Raw genomic sequence first — 20,161 nt, 5'->3', positions numbered from 1 at the left:
TCTTGGTGTTGTACATTCTATGGGTGTTAACAAATGCATAAAGACATGTATCAGCATTACAGTGTCATCCAGAATAGTTTCACTGTCCTAAAAATCCTCTGTGCTCTATTCAACCCTCCCTCTCCTCTAATCCCTAGCAACAACAGATCTTTTTTTTACTGTCTCCATAGCTTTGACTTTTCCAGAAAGTCATATAGTTGGAATCACACAGTCTGTAGCCTTTTCAGATTGGCTTCTCTCACTTAGCAACATGCATTTAAGTTTCCTCCATGTCTTTTCCTGTCTTGATAGCTCATTTCTTTTTAGCACTGAATAGAATTCCCTTGTCTAGATGGATCAGTTTATTTCTCCATTCACCTACTGAAGAACGAACACCTCAGTTGCTTCCAAGTTTGGCATTCATGACGGAACTTGCTACAAACATCCGTGTGCAGGTTTTTAATTGAAGAATGGGTTTGAACAATTTTAAATGTTGAAAAAGGCAAAAGGAGGGATATATTTCATGACACATGAAAATTATATGAAATTCTAAGAGTCCATAAATCAAGTTTTATTGGAACCCAGCCACGCCCAACTACTTCCATATTGCTAGTGGCTGCTTTCTCTCTATGGGCAAAGTTAAGAAGCTACACAGAGGCTGTACAGTTCAAAAAGCTGAAAATACTCACTACATGGTCCTTTACAGAAAAGATCTGCTGACCCCTGAGATGGACAATTACAATCCCCAACTTCGAAAAGCCAGAGAGAAGCAAACCAAAATGATAATAGCAATGCCGAAAGGATTGATGACCATAAATATTTTCTTTATGCCTTTCCCCCCAAATTTCTAAAACAGACATATATTACTTTTGTCACTTTTAAAGTAGATTCCCACAGCATCTTTGCTCGGGCCCCACAAGCCTCTCAGGGGGGCTTCTGAACAGACCCAGAGGGCTGCCAGGGCTGGGCCAGGAGGGGCGACTGATATGCCAAGTGATGACGGAAGCAGGGGCTTCACAGGGCCTGATTTTGTTTTGCTTTTTTGTTTTTTTAACTTCAGAGCTGGTACCTCAGCTAGGAACCTTCATTCTGTGACCCTGTGCCTCAACCTTCTCTACAACAGAAGAACAGCCCTGACCACAGGCATTGTTTTAAGGGTTAAATGGTCAGTACCCACAAAGCATGTGCTGGGTTGAATAGCGTCCCCCAAATTTACATCCACCTGGAACCTCCTAATATGACCTTATTTGGCAACAAGATCTTTACAGATATAATTAGTTAACGATCCCAAGATGAGATCATCCTGCACTGAGAGTGGGCCCTAAATCCCAGGACTGGTGTCCTTACAAGAAGAGAAGCCACATGACGATGGAGGCAGAGATTGGAAGGACACAGCCATGAGGAATGGCTGGAGCACCAGGAGCTGGCAGAGGCAGGAGGGATCCTCCCTGGAGCTTCAGAGGGAGCAAGGCCCTTCAGACACCTTGATTTCAGACTTCTGGCCTCCAGAACTGTGAGAATCCCTCTCTGTTTTTCTCAGCTGCCTGGTTTGTGGTCCTTCCTTATGGCGGCCCCAGGAAACTAACACAAAGCACTTAATAACTGGCTGGCACACTGGTAGGTGCCATAAAAGTGCAACTTTTATTTTTATCATCCTGGTAAATGACTACCATTTGCCTACTCTGTGCTGAACCTTTTCGAAGTGCTTTCGCTCATTGCCTCTCTTTGGCTTCACAATGGACCCGTTTCACAGATGAGGAAACTGAGGCACAGAGAGATTAAACACCTCGCCAAGCTCATGCCCCAGGGATCACGCGGGACTTGGTTCACATCTGACTGCAGATCTTGCCCAGCCCAGCTGGCCTGCCCCTTCCCTCCCAAGATAGTGTGTCTGAGCCAACAGCTGCCCTAAGTCTCACATCAAGGGACTGGGCACTGTCGAGACCCAGTCTGAATTCCCTGGCAGCCCCTCCAAGCTCCTGGAGGCAGTGGCAGCCGCCCATCAATGCGTTTCTAGAGCTGTGGGGCAGACAGTGAAGGGCCATTCTCCTCCCCAGGCAGTGCCTGGCTTCCCTGCCTAGCAGCGAGGCTCCTAGGCAGGTCCAAGGGCTCAGTCCCGCCAGCTGCCCTTCTCCGAGCGGCTTCCTTTGGACCCCTGCTACCAGTCATCCCCAGGCACAGAGATGGGGAGTGAGGGGTGACTGCCACCTTGGCTGGGGGGGGCTTGGAACAGGCGGGCGGCGGGTGTGGAGGGAGAGATGCCGGCACAGAGCCTGCCGAGTGCTACAGAAACATAAGACAAGATTAGTCTTAACGACGCACAGAACAGATTGCAGGGTGTCGGGAGATGGGATGTTTTAAAGAAATAAATCTCAGCTCCCGGTTACAGAAGCACAAACAAACCCAAACAACAGATCTTTGGAAGCTGCCAGCTTCCCGGCTGCCAGGCTGCTGCTGGGGGCCCCGAAGGGGTGAGGGTGGGTGTTCCAGGAGCACCCTCAGGGCATCTGGGGCACCCAGGCTGACCCAATACTGAGTTAGCTCAGAGATATCTTCCTGAAATTTGGGGGGTAAGGGGGTGCACCCTCCAGCGCCTGGCCATCCTATCTCTCACCAACTCTTGGCCATTCCACCTCCTAAATCTCTCTGGAACCCACACTCATCCCTCAGCATTCCATCCCACAGCTCCTCTCCGGGGCGGCAGCAGCCCCAGGACCTTCCCTCACCCCTTCCCCAGTCCCACTGCTGCTGGAATGGCCTCCAAGGACATCCACTGGTCCAGCTACTGGCCCTTCCCTGTTGTCCCCCTTCAGCTTTTTAGGGTCCCATCCTCTGGCCCCTCCCCTCTTCTCAGCCTCCCATCCCTCCTCTCCCACCTCTGGGAGAGGGTTCTTATTTGCTTTAGCTACTATGGGTGGGAAGGGGTGAAAAGTGTCTCCCTCATTTATATCACGCCCCCCCAACCCCGTCTCCAGGAGTGAGCGGTTCTGGATGAACCTCTCACTCCTGCAGGCTTGTCCGCCTCCCCTGAGATGGTTGGACAGAAAAGGAATGGGGCAAGGCTATTTAGGAAAACTGCCCAAAGCAACTAAGAATCTCATGGATGGCATCACACAACCTGCCCCTAACCAGGCTTTGGGTGACCCAGAATGACACCCTCTGGGTCCCTCCTGGCAGCCCCCCATCAATGATACTCAGCACTTGGACCTGGCCCACCAAGCTCATGGGTTCCAGGTCCTTCTCAGAGGCTGGATTCTCCCCAGAGCAGGGTAGGAGAAGCAGGGCCTGTTATACCAATGACAACGAGAAGGTATGAATAATTCAGCCTTTACGGCTGATACTCTGGTGTCACAGAGCCTTTTCCTCCTAAAGGCAAAAAGCACTTAAGCTGCCATTTATTTCAGCCTGGCTCCCTCTGCGGGGTGGGCGCCGTCATCCGTTGTCACCGTCCCTCCTCACTGGCTTCTGCTTGTGACCCCTCCTGTCACCCACCCCCTAGTAAGCCAGCCCCTGCGTGGGTGGGGGGGAAACACCTGTTCAGTTTTCTGGTCTTTTTCCCTTTTTCCCTTGACAGAGCGTTTTGAGGGGCTACTCTTTGCCAGGAGCGTGACTACTGCCTCCACCCCCCTCACAAGCACTGTTTCGTCTGGACCTGCACCGTCCAACACAAAGCCCTCGCTGCCTGTGGCTACTGAACTTTAAATTCAGTGAAGATGAATAAATTAAAAATCCAGTTGCTCAGTTGCCAGAGCCACATTTCCAGGGTTCCACAGCCACATGTGGCCAGGGGCTACCACACGGGACAGAGTTCATCACCACGGAAAGTTCTATAGGATGGCACTGGTCCAGGTGACAGGTTAAGTCTCACGGGAAAGCAACAGCACAAGGAGACATGTGTTAAATGCCACACAAATGAGACGCCCGGGGAAAGCAGCAGGAGCTCTGCAGAGCGAGCAGGGGTCACGGAGGAGAACGCAGTCTGGCTGGGGTTTCAGCAGGGGAGGGGAGAACATTTCAGCTGGAGGGAGGCTGGGGAAGGGTGAGCCTGCTGGGGCCGGCTGGCCAAAACACCGCATGCGTGGGAAAAGAGGAGAGGAGAGGAGGGCAGGAGGCAGGTGAGCATCGGAGCAAGACCCCAAGGGGAGGCAGCCCGCGTCCCCGCGGGGCTGTACCCGGCTCTCCTGGACCCACGTCTGGGCTGGCTGGACCACTGCACCAATGAAGCCACCACCCAGCTCATTCTGTAACCTGAACGCCACCCTTCACTCAGGATGGCCGCCCCAAGAACACACACCAAGCATGACAAAGGAGGGGATGAGAGAGGGGAAACACAGCACACATTTACCCTGGGGGTGGGGGCACCAATGACACTCTGGGGTCGAGGGCGGCAGCCCATCAGCATCAGCTTCCTGGGAAGGACCTCACAGAGTCTTAGGAGGTCTTCTCATTAACAAGCATGCAAGGGACTTCCCTGGCAGACCAGCGGTTAAGACTCTGCGCTCCCACTGCAGGGGGCACGGGTTCCATCCCTGGTCGGGGAACTAAGATCCCACAGGCCGTGTGGCACGGCCAAAAAAACCCCCAAAAAGCAAAAATAAAAAACCAAACGTGCAAGACAGGGGACAAGGGTGAGCCAGTCTAAGCTGTGTGTGGGTTTATGATGAATATAACCACACTGTAACATTTTCGAAACATGAGAAAAGAAAAAAATGACTCATAACCACGCTATCCTAACATATTGGCACAGCTTCCTCTCAACCTGCGCTGTCCAATAGCGTGGTCACGTGTGCCACTTAAATTTATCTCGATCAATATCACATAAAATTAAAAATTCAGTGTGTCAGTCACACTAGCCACCTTTCAAGTGTTCCCTAACTGAGCAAGCCAGTGGTGCTATCTTGAAGGCACAGATCTGGAAAGTTCTAGTGGGCAGCACTGCTTGGCCCACCTCATTCGGGCATCAGGCCTTTCCATAGATTTCAATCAAAATGTGCACATCATTTGCTACCTGCTTTGTTTGTGACGCACTATAAATTTCCATGCCGCAGCACAGTCTTTACAAATACACATTCTTCTGTCTGGCAGTACCGAAGTTCTGAACATTTTGGGGAGTCGCAGGGTGCCCCCTCCTCAGGAAAATGCACACCCATAAGCACACATAACAGGAAGTGGTGTAAGACTTCAGGGGGCTCATGGACCCCCATTAAAAATCCCTTGACCTGGAAGATAAACTGGAATGGATGGGTTTCCTTCTCTAGATTCTTCCCCTTTTTCCTCCATTGTAAAGAATAACATGATGAACATCTTCATGCAAATGTGCTTTATTTCTGTAGTTTAGATTATTTCACAGAAGAGACCTTTTGATTTAGGCAGTGGGAGCTGTGTTTCAGCTCATACATATCGCCACACACTTCCCCGAGGGGGAGCAATTGACATGCCACATGGGGGTCCACATGGGGGTCCTGTTATATGATACCCTCATCCAACTGGCCCTTGAGACTGGGTACCTCTCAGGACAGAAGCAAATGATGGGATGGCCGCTTATCTTGTCGGTGGTCATCCTCACCTTCATCTCAGTCCAAAGCCTTGATTTCTGACAGTGGAAGGTACGGGGCTGAGAGCCACAGACCCTAAACCCTGCTTGTGTAACTCAGATCTCCATGGGAGGACGGTCCATGATGACAAGTCAGCAGCACAGCTCTCCTTGTCCACCCATTTCCCCATAGTCCTTGGACACTCATCTAGTCAAGGATTTCCAGCCATCACTGTGCTGGGGCTGGTGGGGGTGGCTATGGCAGGTGGCCTTGCCATCTAGGGATGAGGCTGTGCCGGGCTATACCCCGCAGGTAGCATACGAATGGACACTGCCTTTCTAACCACTCAGCCGTTCTGTGAACTACCAGCCACATAACAAAATGTTTAGGCGACTCTCGGATGGGGGCTGCTTCCCCCTCCTCGCCCATCCCCAGCCTCAGGCTCAGCCTCCATGTGTAGTTCTTCAGTTCTGCCACCAGAGGGTTCCCACGAGCCAGCCTGCCCGCTCCCCTCCCAGGGAGCCAATTCCCACTTAAATTAGGAGCCTCTGCTCCAAGAGCCGCTATGGGTGCATTCAAGTCCTCAAAGACAAGCTCCCTGAAGGGTGTCTGGTCCAGCAGATGCCAGCGCTCTGGGACCTCGCCCCAGATGCCCCCTGCCTGAGGCACAAGGCCCACACCTCTCTCCCCCTGCTCCCCACCGCAACAGCGGCTCTCATACCTGGCAGAACTTTGGAAACCCCTGGGGAGGTCAAACACTGCCCAGGCCCGGGCCCCATCCCAGCATTCTGCTTCAATCAGTTTGTGTGTGGCCTGGGCATCAGGAGCCTTCAAAGCTGCCCGGGGCATTCTCATTTTTCACTGGGCTGGGAAGCCTTGCTCTATAGCACCCAGTACTACTGATCATTTAGTCCCAATTTCCAGGCCCATCACAGGGCAGGAGCTGGGGGAGGGAGGGAGGGAAGCAGCACTATCTTTGCTTCCAGGTCTCAGACGCGGTGGGGAGACAAAACTGCAACTCAGCTCCGAGAGCAGAGAAGCAAGTAAACATGAACTGCAGGGCCGGCCTGGCAGGAAATGGAGATTCCAGGGCCCACCCAGCCCCTTTTGAAATCACATCTGTTTTTTTTTTAAGCTCCCAGCAACCTGTCAAGCATGGCTGGGTCAGAAACCAGGGTGCCTCCATGTAATACCTCTCACATTCCGTCTCAAAGACAGGCTGTTTCCACATCAGCCCCTGACTGAAGCACACGCTCCTGGGAGGCAGGGAGGGACCTCACTCATGGCCATCCTGCCCCAGCCCAGAGCCTTGGCTGAATTGGACTGACTGGGCCAGAAAAGCAAGCAATATGGAACTGTTGGAGCTCCACAGCAAGGGAGGGAGCTCCCTCACAACACTAGTCTTCCGAGCACGTCTCGCAGCTCTAAGCAGAAACATGATCCCTAAATTAAATTGGGTGGAGCAGGGATCTGGAAGGTAAAAGTAGGGTTCCCAAAGCATGACCACAGAAGGGACTCACGGTGGGGCAGCCAAACTTTCACACCTGACAGACGCCACCCAGCTGTAGCGCAGGAGTCTGCACGCGATACCAAATAATGCTTCCAAATCCAACTGGAGGTGGAGATTGTTGGGAATATTAGCCAGACACACAAACGAAGTGCTGACACACTTGGATGGGCCTTAAGGAAGGAGCCAGATGCAAAAGGACACAAGTTGCATGATACCATTGAGGTGAAATGTCCAGAACAGGCAAATCCAGAGACAGAAAGTGGCCGAGGGAGGGCGATGGGGAGGGACTGGTGGTGTGGCACCACCAGGGGGAGCCCTGACAGAGCCCCACTGGTGGCGGGACCCGGGCGCGGCTTTTGAGTTATGTTCTCAGCCTGGTTTCCTGGTGGGAAACAGCGCACGGCTCAGGGAGCCTCATGGGGCACTGGAGTCCTCGGCTACAGCTGACCGCTCCCCTAACATGCACCCTCCAGTACTCGAGACGGATGTTATCAGTTTACCCTTGGGCTTTAATGGACCACATCTTACTGAGGGGAAGAACACAGGAATGAAGCCATCTCAAATTCCTTCCCGCTGAAGCCAACAAAGCATTCTGCCTTCCTCCGCCCTGCTCCTTTTCTCCTGGGATTACATCAGGTCATGTGACCTTATGGGCTCTAGGTCGGGTGTAGACCCAGGAGGGTTCGAGTCTGGCTCAGCTCCTAAATTAGCTGGGTGACCTCCAGCAAGTTCCTTAACCTCTGAGCCCCCTCTTTCCTCTTCTATACACAGGGCGTGAGGTTAGCACCTACCTCACAGGGCTTGGGATGGTTGTGAGCATAAAAAGAATTAATCCATGGCACACATGCCCAGTGCCCAGGCAAAGCTCAGACCTTTCACACTTATCACATGCCCATCTCGTATCATGAGCTCAATAATTGTGTGCTGACTGTTGATTATGTCAGCGCTTACTATCATCACCATTATTCGCCTAGAAATCTGACGAGAACAAGGACCACAGCTGAGCATGAGAAGGGGCGGCAGGAGTCGCACACCTGTCCGTCCCAGGCCGGCCCCAGCTGCTCTGGCTCAGCCCAAGCCTGCGGTTCATGAGCCTTGCGCACACCTACCTCTGGGAGGCCCCGAGGCCCCCTAACGACGCTGTGTGGTGGCCGCCATGAGACTGCAACAACCCTCCCCTATCAGGCAGTGGGTGGGGCTCACTGCTGCCCCTCCTGGTCTCTGCCTGTGTGGCCAGTGAGCCGCCAGTGCGCCCAGGCATCTGGTTCCCCTGGGCTCTGGGGCTGTACAGTAAATGCTGCCAACTTCCCCCTGGGCTTGTGCTCCAGCCTATTACAGCTTGAGGGTGTGAGAAGTAGAAAGGCTAGGGACGCCTCCGGCGGGCCAGGCCACGTGCCTGGCTTGGCCCCAGGCAGAGCACAGAGCCTGGCAGGGGACCAGGCCTCCCCCACAAGCCTCGGGCCACCACCCAGGTCTCCTTGAGTTTGCCTGGGGCTTGTGGGATGACAGACCATCTCCTCCAGAGATGGGCACAAAAGACACCTGGGCTCCCGGGGCCTGGCACCAGGGGCGTTAGACTGGGTTATGGGGCCAGTCAGACCTGGCAGGGAACGTTTAGTCCTAGGGAAGGGGAGAGAAGAGGGAGGGAACCCCCAGCGCCCCTCCCCCGGACAGCGCATCCATCACAATCCCCTAGGGTGGTGTGAAGTGAGGGGACAGGGTGCAGGGGCTCTGGTGCCTGCGGGATGGGTTGCAGGCATCCTCAGTGCTCAGTGAGCAGAGCGGGGGACAGAGCCATTGCTCTTGGCTCCAGAGAGGCAGTGGGGAGTCAGGAACTCACCCGCTCTCGCTCTCCAGGAACACGGAGCTGCTGCTCTCTGCGAGGGCGGTGCTGATGGGCGAGAGGCAGAAGGGTGAAGAGAAGGCCTCTGAGTCCGAGTCGAAGGAGCTGGTCCTGCTCACGCCCTCGGCCGACAGCTCCAAGGAGCCCTCCTCCTCGCCCGCCTCGGGTCGCGGCTCCCGGCCCTCTTCCGTCCCGTCCTGCGAACTGATCGCCGACAAGATTCCCGAGTCGCTGTGGGCCGGCTGAGAGGCCAGGAGGGAGCTGTCTGTCCCCAAGCCCAGGGCCAGCTTCTCCCCGTCCTCGGGCGAAGGGCTGACACGCTCGGGGTCTCGGAGGCTCTGGGCCACCACCAGGATGTCCTCATCTCTGGGGATTAGGGTGGGCCTGGGCTCCAGGGGGGACGGCGGGTGGGGGGCCCCCGAGCTCTGGGTACGCCGGCCCCGAGGGCGGGGTGCCTTGCGCACGGGGGAGCTCTCGGGGGTGATGTAACGCAGCGCCTCCTCGTCCTGCTTCTGGATCCGGGAGTTGGGGACCCATGCGAGGATGAGAGTGGCCCCCAGCAGTTCATCCTTCTCCATGTACAAGCACAGGTAGCCTAAGAGGGGTCAGGAGCACAGACGGTTAGGGAGAGCCATGCACGAAGTGCCGCTGGCTGGTTTCTCATAGGAGCCACACCCGGGTTAGTAAAACTGTGGGGCTGTGCAGACTAGCCAGGATCCAGACACAGCCTGGCCCTAAGAAAACACACCTGAGGGATACAGTTGAGCTCTGGATGAATGAGTGCTGTGGGCATTTTCTAAGCACACACACTTAGCAGATCCACTGGGCCTGGGACCTCAAGCAGCAGCCCGTCCTGTGCTTTCCCTCCTCCTCTCGTTCAGAGCCCCACCCTGTCCACTGTCTGGGGGCTCCAGAGCTCCCCTGCCTCCATCAGCCTCCCGGTCTGGGCAAGCCCAGGGAACGGGGGAGGAACACAGGGGCCCAGAAGCCCCACTGGCTTCACAGTCTCATCACAATCTTAGGAGGGATACAGGCAGCAGATTTTATTGTTATGTCCCCAAAAGAATAAATCCAAGATGAGTGGCATTTGGGCCTTTTCCAGTTGGCTGTGGCTTCTTAGCATTTCTTCCTTACCACTGTCTTGGAAGAAGGGGCCATCTCATTGTCATGCCCTGCACTGCTGACAAAAATGAGAACAGCGATTCTCCAAGGCCGCCGGCAGTGCGTGGGTGGGCTCTTCGGGCCCCTGACTGCTCAGTCTGGGGAAAGGTGGCCTTTCCTCCTGCAGCACATGCCATTTCGGGGTGTCCTGACTCCTGGGCCTGTTGCACCAGGTTCCCAGGCCTCCTGGTTTCTATTCTGAGAAGCCCCTAGGGCAGGAGCTGGGGTCCCTTTCATGCCCCAGGGCTCTGGCTCAACCCAGAATCCTTAGCCTGGCTCTCATTTCCAAAAGAGGTGGGGGGAACTCCAGGACTGTCAGCCAGTTATGCAGAAGGATAACGTTCGGGTGAGGCCAAGTGTCTCCACACCCGCAGATCACGTGGCTTTGGGTTGGGAAGGGAGCCTGAGACCTCTGGTCCCCTCTCCCTTGCCTCCCATCACAACAGATGATACCAGAAGCCCTCCAAAGGCTGCTGCTATTTTTTTTGTTTTATGCCCAGAACATGTAGCACCCTCAGACCCAGGCACCTGGTACCCCAAGTCCTCGGAGTTGGTCCCGTGGTCAGGCGTCCACAGGGTCAAGGTGACATGCCACCCAGAGCCTGCACCCCCTTCTAGAGCACACTCCAGGGACCAGGACCCTGGAATCCCCTGCCCTCACAGTTCAGAGTCTGCTTCCAGGGCCTGCTCGGGGCTTCCCACCTGAGCTGTATGTGAGGGCTGTGGATGGGGCTTTGGTGTCCCCAGGAGAACACCCGGGGCTCCTGTAGTGCAGGAAAGAGCTGGGGCCGGAAGCCGGCTTTCCTGCTTTGGAACCTGGAGGGTCTGGTGATTCTAAGTCTGCACCTAACTGTCCCAGTGAATGTAAAGATATGCTTATCAAGGCAAGAGGACAGAATACTTTTCAAAGAGTTCATTAGTATAATTTAAACTTGTCTTTTTAATTAATTTATTTATTCAGTACTTTGTTGACACATAATTTGCATGCATTAAAGTGCCCAGATCTGATTGTAATTCATAATTTTAAATGTATTGACATCTGATGTGGGGTCTCTGTCTGGACTCAGGTGGGCTGCAGCCAGGCTGCAGGTACACTGGGCCTGGGGATACGGAAGCACCTTTCGGCAGCCTAGGGAGGCCAGAGGACAAGCCCAGGGCCTGCCCTCACCCCACCTCCACCCCAGGCTGGCATTGGGGAGCACCTCTGAGCACCAGCCTCCTTGTCCGAGAGACAGGCCTGCCCAGGCTCCAGCCACTCTCATGAGGTTGTCGTGCAAATTACATAAAGCAATACATTTGTCTGTTGCAAGTCATTTGCGCAAATGACAAAGGACCACACAGGCCTCTAGTATCAATAACCCATCTTTTGGATGCTTCCTCAGAGCAGCAGGGCTGAGGGACTCAGGTATGAGTGCTGGGCCGCCATAACCAGGTCGAACACCCCCAGGCCCTCTGCCTCAGGACAGTCACAGGCAGTGACACTCCTACAAAGAGAATCTGTGCCCACTCCCTTAGTGCACAAGGAAGCTTGCCGTTTGGGGGCTCAGAATACAACTGGAGCCCTGGAAAAAATGTAGTTTCTTTCTCTGTGGCTTAGCAAAAGATAGCAAAGTCACCGCCACTACAGGAAAAGTTTCCCACTCCTGGGACTAAGGAGAGCCACGGGCTGGGGTGTCCCAGGAATGGCTCAGGGTAACTCCGGGCTCCCATGTGGAGGGTCAGGAAAGGACCCTCCTCCATCTCCATCCCTGCAGAGTCTAAGAATTTTCTTCCCTGATTTCAAAACAGAGGCTTTAAGCACAGACGGTACACAGGATCAAAGATTTCCACGTCCGCAGACTCCCAGGCCTGCTTCACGCCCCACTCAGTCCTCACCCCACACTCTGGACTGCAGGAAGGGACGAAACCACCAAGACTGACCTGAGGGCTATGTTCCTGCACATGCTCAAGGAGGCCTGGCAGAAAGCCTCTCACTGGGCAGGCTCCTGCAGAAGAGGATGCCCCGCTTCCCTTCCGGCTTCCCTCCCCGCGCGCAGGGGGCTCCCTGCTCCCAGAAGCCCTGTAGTGCTCAAATGCCCTCTTCTACTTGCAAATTCAGGCTAATTCCCCTTAAACTGTTTGCCTCCCCTATGAGTCAAAGGTCACTGGCCTGCTTCCCAGATGGGGAAATTAGGGCAAATGGGGAAGTGACGCAAGGAGCTTGCTAACTTGAGAGAGATCAGCCAGCTCTCCCCAGGCCTGTGACTCCACAGCCCTCCCCTCCCAGGTCTGTGACCCCAAGCCTTCCTCTCCCAGCTTGTGACTCCAGGCCTGTCACCCCAGGCATCCCCACTCTGGGCTCACCTGGGTGGTGCTCCCCCAGTCCCTGCAGCCCTTCCGGCGGGTGCACGCAGACATTGTTCTTGGAGTAGATGATCTCCCCATCCAGGATGGAAGGGGGCCCACCGCCGCCACCGGGGGTGAGGGTCAAGAGGTCTGAGGCTTTGGAGGAGGCCCGGCGAAGGAGGCGGCCCAGAGACATTGCCGGGGGAGTGTTTCCATCCTCTGCAAGCTTGGGCCCAGGCGGGGCTCTTCCAGACCTGCCTGGGGGAGGAAGAAAGAGAAAAAGCATGGTCAAGGTCATGAACTTGGACTGGGTACCCCTGGGGCAGCATCCTACCCCACACCAGTAGGCTGGAAACAAGCTGTGGAACCACAGAAGGGGTCCTGCTAGCACCCTCCATATGGAGGGTGAGCTGGGTTCTCAACAGTGGCACTACAGACACTTGGGGCTGAGTCATTCTTGGTGGTGGCGGCTGTCCTGTCCATTGTAGGGTGTTTTGCAGCATCCCTGGCCTCCACCCACCAGATTCCACTAGCACCCCTTTCCCCTATGACAACCAAAAATGTCTCCGGGCATTGCAAATGTCCCCAGGGGGCAAAATCACCCAGTTGGGAACTGGTCTAGGGAATTCCCTGGTGTGTCTAGTGGTTAGGACTTGGCTCTTTCACTGCCATGGGCCCAGGTTCAATCCCAAGTCGGGGAATTCAGATCCCACAAGCCGCGCGGCGCGGTCCAAAGAAAAGAGAGAGAGAGAGAGAACTGGTCCAGAGGAATCTGTTCCCACGGCAGCAATTTCAAAACCTCCAGGACACAGAGTTCACCCGTGTCCCTTCCTTCCTGAGATTCTCAGCCACCTGCAGTGCTTCCCAGGGAACATCCTGGTTCTCCTCCATCCTTCCCACCTTTCCCAGCCTTCTCCACCCTCACCTGCCCTGTGTGTCATCATCCCAAAGCCCAGCCTGACGTCCCAACACATGCTGGCAGCCTCAGCTGGGAAGGGGTCACAAGTGATAGGTGAAGGACCCGAGTTAACATACAACTCATTCTTTAAAAAAATAAACTAGAAACCAAAGGATCAGATCCAGAAAATACACAGAATTCCTAAAGACTCGCTGCAAAAAAGGAGCAATATCCAAAGCTGGCGATTCACAGAAGTGGAAACAGAAGGACTGAGAACATGAAATGGAAACTCAACACCCGACATACTGGCAAAAAGCAATTTTAATTCCAGCAAAAATGAAACAAAAGCCCAGGCAGCTATGTGAACCAAACAGACGTTACTGTCAATGGGGCTCATGACGGGCGCCCACCAAGCTGGGAGTAGGATGACCACAGGCATGATGTCGCCTGTGTCAATGAAGAGATGTGTGTAAAGCTATTTCCTGCTCAGAGATCGTAGATGTCCAAGACTTCAGGCCATGCTGGGCAGGGTGCAGACCAGCCTCGTGGGGTGGGGTGGCTGGGTGGAAACGTCGCGGAGGGGCTGCAACTCAAGCTTCTCAGAAAGAAACAAAAAAGACTGGAAGCCGGTATGATAAAATTATTGACTGGGAATGGATAGACCAAATGGAGTCTGTCCATACGATGGGATATTATTCAGCCTTAAGAAGGAGGGAAATTCTGACACCTGCTACAACATGGATGGACCTTGAGGACATGCTCAGTGAAACCTGCCTGTCACAGAAGGACAAATATTGTATGATTCCACTTCTATGAGGTACCTGGGATAGTCAAACTGATAGAGACAGAGAATAGAAGGGTAGGTGCCCGGGGCTGGGTGGGGGGCTGGGGAGTTAGTGTTTAATGGGGAGAGTTACTGTTTGGGAAGATGAAGAGGTTCTGGAAATGGATGGTGGTGATGGTTGCACAACAGTGTACCCAAATGTCCCTAATGCCACTGAACTGTGCAGTTAAAAATGGTTAAGAGGGTAAATTTTATGTCATTCTTTGGTGGGTTTTTTTTGGTAGCGGTCTTTCTTTCCTTCCTTCTTGCTTTCTTTCTTCCTCTCTCTCTCTCTTTCTCTCTCTCTCTCCCTCCCTCCTTCCCTCCCCCCCCCATTTCTTTATTTTTGGCTGTGTCGGGTCTTAGTTGCAGCACATGGGATCTTTTGTTGCAGCACGCAGGCTTCTCTCTAGTTGTGGCGTGTGGGTTTTCTCTTTCTAGTTGTGGCGCGTGGGCTCCAGAGTGCATGGACTCTGTAGCTTGCAGCACGTGGGCTCTCTCGTTGAGTCACGCGAGCTCAGTAGTTGTGGCACTCAGGCTGATTTGCCCCGCGGCATGTGAGATCTTAGTTCCCCGACCAGGGATCGGACCCGAGTCCCCTGCATTGGAAGACGGATTCTTAACCACTGGACCACCGGGGAATTCCCTCTTTTTTTATTTTGGCCACGCCGTGCGGCTTGCGAGATCTTAGTTCCCCAACCAGGGACTGAACCCGCGCCCCTGGCAATGAGAGAGTGGAGTCTTAACCACTGGACTGCCAGGGAATTCCCTATGTCATGTATGTTTTACCACAGTAAAACTTTTTTGAATAATCAACTGGAGGGGGTTCTCAGGCTAAATTATATTGTTCTTTGCACCCTCTGCACTTTGTACATTTACCCCTAAATCCAGGGCCGATTTAGGATGTTCCCTAAATGGAGTTCTTTCTGTGTCCAGTGCTTGGATGGGTTCTTGGGGCAGAGGGCGGGGGCTGGGGGTCCAGCTGGCTTAGCAGGGTAGGGGTTGTCTCAGTGCTAATTTCCTTCAATGTCCTGGGACCAGGCAGCTCAAGGCTGGGTCCTCAGGCCCTTATGGCTCTCTGGGTGTCCCTCTGTGCCCCCTTGCTCTGATCTCCCGTCTCTTTGCATATTTCCAGTTGCCTCCACGGCTGTTAACTCTCCCAAACACAGCATCCTTCTAACAGTTCCCTGCAGGCCCAAGAGTCACCCTTCCCATTCCTGCATCTTTACCCAGAAAAATCCATCACTGTCTTCTCTCTCATTGCTGAGGTTCCCAATGTCAGGATGACCTTGAAAATCACTAGCCCTGGAGACTCAGGCCCATCTGGGGTCCTTACCTCCTCAGCCCTGAGCCACAGAAGCCCCTCCATTCTTGGCCATATCCAGGGCCCCGAATCCACCCCTTCTCAGGCATCCCCCATGCCTGAGACACCACTTTCAACGTGGGATGCAGAATCAAGTTGACCCCTTGGCCCAGGGGATGGCAAGCTGATTCTGTAAAGGGCTAGACAGGAAATACTTTCGGCTCTGTGGGCCCAACGGTCACTGTGGAAACTACTCGATTCTGCCCTGTTGTGTGAAAGCAGACAGTACGTGGGCAGGTATGACTGTGGTCCCGCGAGACTTTATTAAATAGATACGCCAATTTCATATAATTTTGACGTTACACAAGAAAACTCTTCCAGTTTTTTCACCCATTTAAAAACGTAATAACCGTCCTGAGTTCACGCACTGTATAAAACAGGAAGAAGGCTAGATTTGGTCCACGGGCAATATGTGGCCGACCCCCGGCTCAGACCACTTTCTGGATACTCGGGGCAGGGCTGCTCCTCGCTACCCAAATCCCCTCCGGGCCCACCTCTGGGGAAGCCTTGTGGCCTCCCCAGGTCAAGGGGGCGTCTCTCACTGTCTTAACCACTGAGTCCTGTCTGAACACACAAGGCACATTACGACGCTTGACAACCAATGTTCGAAACTTAAAATAAATCACACTGGAACCTACACATCAAAATATGTGTTTTCTTTCCAATTAATCATCTGGTAAAGCTATATTCTTTTATTCTAATGATGACTTCATTCCACTGTCCAGAAGATTTTTAGAATTCAAGAATCATTCCAGAATTACAAGATCAGTTAATGAGCCATACAAGAAAAAGAATTCCCTTCTCCAGAGCAGCACTGCCCAGAAGACATACAATGAGAGCCTCATATGCAATGTTAAGTTTCCTAGTAGCCACATTTTTAAAAAGTAAAAAAGAAATGGGGGAAATTCATTTTAATAGTATATTTTTAGGTAAGCCACTATATCCCCTATAGTATCATTTCAGCATGTAATCAGTATGGAAAAATTACTCATGAGCTATTTTTACATTCTTTAAATCTCCAGAGTCTGGTGTATATTTTGCACTTAAGCACACCTCAGTTCACATCAGCCACCTACCAGGTGCTTAGTGGCCTCCTGGGGCCCGTGGCCTCCTGCTGGGTGAGGCTGGGGCAGGTCTGGAGCCCCACCTCCTTCGGAGCCTCAAATGGTATTACTTAGTTTAATCGCCCTAACCTCCAGAATGTGCTGCAAACAACGCTCAGCTGAGTCCAAAAACCGCACCATCTTTAAGCTAAGACAGTTTGCCACCATTGAGGATAATCAAAAGAATGTGCTGGAAGCTCTGAAGGAGATTCCAAAATACAAGTGTTCACAATATAGCGTTTTCCCCACATCGGCTGTAAAACCCCACTGCAGCTCTGGAAGGTACATCCTAGAAGCGCAGTTTTGCAAACGAGAAAACAGGGGCCGCACACCCCAAGTCGGCCAGTGAGCGGACACACCTGAACATGAGACCTTTGTCTTCTGTGCGTGGAATTCTGGCTCCTACCCCTGCCCCTGCAATCTGGGTGAGCAAGGACAATCCCCCAGTTCCACCCCCAGGTTGTTCAGTGCGGGAGACAACGTGCCTCTGGGTAGATCCAGCAGTCTGTTAAACATTAGCCATGAATATTTACTCTCTTCAGACAATGCTCATTTATTTTTTCAATGCATTTGTTCCTTTGTGAGCCTATTTCATCTCAATTAAAACTGGTTCCCGACCTCTTTTCTCTGTCAAACTAGAAGCGGAGAATCCTTGACCTATTTTTTAAAAGCTTTTTCTTTTTTTAGATTATGAAACGTGTTCAGAGAAGTATAAAGAATACATGTCCCTTAACTCACACCATCCAAAAATAATCTGTGTATTTTCTACTATCTTCTGTGTCTATCTTAACAAAACAAAACCACCCACTGGAATTATACCATACCTTTCCTTCAGTTATAACATACATATATTTTCCCATGTGTTATAGGTTGAAATGTGTCCTCCCCACATTCATATGTTAAAGTTCTCACCCCCACACCTCATAATTCAACCTTATTTGAAAGTAGCTTCTATACAGATGTAACCAAGTCAGAATTATGTCATTAGGGTGCGCCCTAATCCAGTGACTGGTATCCTTTAAAAAGAGGGAGTTTGGAGATAGACACTGGTGTACAAGTAGAATGCAATGTGAACATGAAGACAGCCATCTACAAGCCAAGAAGAGAGGCCTCAGAAGGAACCAACCCTTCAACACCAAGATCTCAGGTTTCCAGCCTCCAACACTGTGAGAAAATTAATTTCTGTTGCTTAAGCCACCCAGTTTGTGGTACTTTTTATGGCAGCCACAGAATACTAATATACCACATTATTAACTAATTTAAAAATTCAAAATGTCAACCCTCCATCTTGATAGCTATAAATATATAATAAGGATGCACCATTTTTGAGCCAGCCACCATCATTAGATATTTGGTTTCCAAATAGTGGCTACTTAAATAATAAACTTTACATTTTATACATAAATCTGTACCTGTATCCTCACTATTTCCTTAGGACAATTTCTGGGATTCCTGACTATTTCCTTAGTAGGAAAAACTGGACCCCTGACATAATGTCCAATGGATTTCCAAAACGGTACCAGAGTTTTAGGGATTTGAATCTTTGCTAATTTGGTCATTGGAAAATGGTTTTCTGATTATCAGTTCACTTGAGCAGGTTCTCCTATGTTTATTAAACATTTGTGAATTGTCTGTTGGTGTACTTTGCCAATTTTTCTGCTTGGGTGTCAGAATCCTTATTGATATGAAAGAACTCTTTATATAGCAAAGATCTTAATCCTTTGCTATAATTGCTGCATGTATATTTTTCCTAATTTGTTATTTGCCTTTTAATTGTATTACTCATTTTGAAATAGAGGTTTTAAACTTCTAGGCAAATTGATGATAACTTTTCCTTAGTGATTTCTTTTTATCATTTTTACACTTTATATCATTCATCTCAAGCCAAAGATCCAGTCATCGCTGGCTTATATTTTCTTTTTTTTTTTTTTTTTTTTTTGCGGTACGCGGGCCTCTCACTGTTGTGGCCTCTCCCGTTGCGGAGCACAGGCTCCAGAAGCGCAGGCTCAGCGGCCATGGCTCACGGGCCTAGCCACTCCGCGGCATGTGGGAGCTTCCCGGACCGGGGCACGAACCCGTGTCCCCTGCATCGGCAGGTGGACTCTCAACCACTGCGCCACCAGGGACACCTGCTGGCTTATATTTTCATCTAATTTTCTTATGATGTCCATTTTCAATGAACTACTTCTGATATTTCAAAAAGCCTAATTCAAAGTATACATTTACCTGAAAAGGCCGCACCAGCTCACTGAATGAGTGTTTATGTTGTTTTCATTGCTATTTCCTGTTTTTACTGTGTACTGTTACTTGATAAAAATAGGGACATCAACACAGCTTAATAAAGCCAGGGTGCATGTCATGTAAAATCTTACGGGAAATTTAAAAGGAGGGGGCCCTTAGCAATGACCCAGAGACCTGTGTGGCCTGGTCCGTGATCTGGTCTGCACCCTCTCGTCTTCTCCCACGTTGCACACGTGATGGACACACATGATCCTCACACTACCAACACGCTCCAGTGAGAACCACTCTCATTATAGGCCGGCTTGTACTGTAAATCGGGCTCTGCTCATCGGCAGCTGAGATGGTAACTGAGACCAACCAGAGCTGCCCTCCTCAGGCCCCAGCCGTTCCAGGGGCCCACAGGCCACAGCTTCCTCAATTGAGCCAAAGGAAGGAGCCTAGAGCAAGCTCTCCCTCCCTGCCTGCATCCCCAACCCCTGCAGTACTTTCCCCTCGAATCCCCCTTACTGCCTTATTTTGCTTGTTTAAAGAGATGACTTGTGGCTATTTACAATGCAAGGCCCGTGGGTCCAGAATGCCTCACGCCCAGTGGGTCCTTCCAGGGGCCCCTCACCTCCATCCAGGTGGGAAGCGACGATCACCTGTCATTCTCTTTACCACGTGGGACCACAGTCCCCCCCAACACAGCCCCCAGCCCCACCATCACAGCTCGCGTCCTGTAGCTGACCACCGCGGGGAAGGCGACGGCCTGCGAGTCAGCAGAGGCTGGGTTCCTCGCTCAGTGTGAATTTCTATTCGGCTCCCACCGTCCGAGTTGACAGCATCCTAATTTGGCAGTTCTATCCGAGTCCTCCAGCTGGTGAATATAAATCTGAGTTTACCCCCCACCCTGTCAGAAGAAAGGGAAGGAAAAGAATCCCAAAGAGCACAGTTGCTGCCAGGCTACCTCCCAGATGAGAATGGAGGCCCTCCCCGCCCAAAGCCCAGGACAATGCCCTTCGGGTGCAGTTGCCCCACATCAAGCAGGGCCTGCTAAAAAAGCACAGCTCAACTGAAACAGCACTGGTGCCCAGAGGCTCTAAGGTCATCTGATTCAGGGCTTCTCCAAACCAGGGGGCTTGAAGAAACTCATTGAGCAAACATCTACACTCTGACCCAGCAGGTCTGGGGGAGAGGGGCGCCCAGGTGACACCATCCCCATTTGAGATGGGGAACCATTCACCTACTGCTCCCCTCCACCCCCGGAGAAAGGTGGAGAATTGGGCTCTGAAGGAAGGTAGGCCAGCCCCTCTAACGCTCAGGCTGTGCTGTTATCAGCACAAATTAATGACACGTCAGTGGCTGCCCAGGGCCACCCCCCTGTGCATCCCCTGGTTTGTCA

At 52.2% G+C, this 20,161-nt stretch overlaps 1 protein-coding gene across 5 annotated transcripts in view; it reads right to left on the bottom strand.

The window, feature by feature from the left end:
• TBC1D16 (TBC1 domain family member 16) overlaps positions 1 to 20,161 on the bottom strand; it is an 85,075-nt gene that overhangs the window by 55,428 nt on the left and 9,486 nt on the right. For 4 of the 5 annotated variants that reach the window (XM_059047050.2, XM_067020811.1, XM_059047052.2 and 1 more), the window contains exons 2-3: positions 12,371 to 12,610; positions 8,864 to 9,461 (exon numbers count right to left, since the gene is read on the bottom strand). In XM_059047050.2, the coding sequence (XP_058903033.1) occupies positions 8,864 to 9,461; positions 12,371 to 12,548 (776 nt within the window). In that variant the 5' untranslated portion in view covers positions 12,549 to 12,610. Of the gene's footprint in view, positions 1 to 8,132; positions 8,566 to 8,863; positions 9,462 to 12,370; positions 12,611 to 20,161 lie in introns of those variants that run through there. The other variant, XM_067020813.1, reaches the window with a different exon arrangement.

The sequence above is a fragment of the Kogia breviceps genome, chromosome 19 (assembly GCF_026419965.1).
Source record: "Kogia breviceps isolate mKogBre1 chromosome 19, mKogBre1 haplotype 1, whole genome shotgun sequence".
Lineage (NCBI taxonomy): Eukaryota > Metazoa > Chordata > Mammalia > Artiodactyla > Physeteridae > Kogia > Kogia breviceps.
Note: the sequence above shows the minus strand (reverse complement) of the source record. Positions and strands in the feature narration are given on the sequence as shown.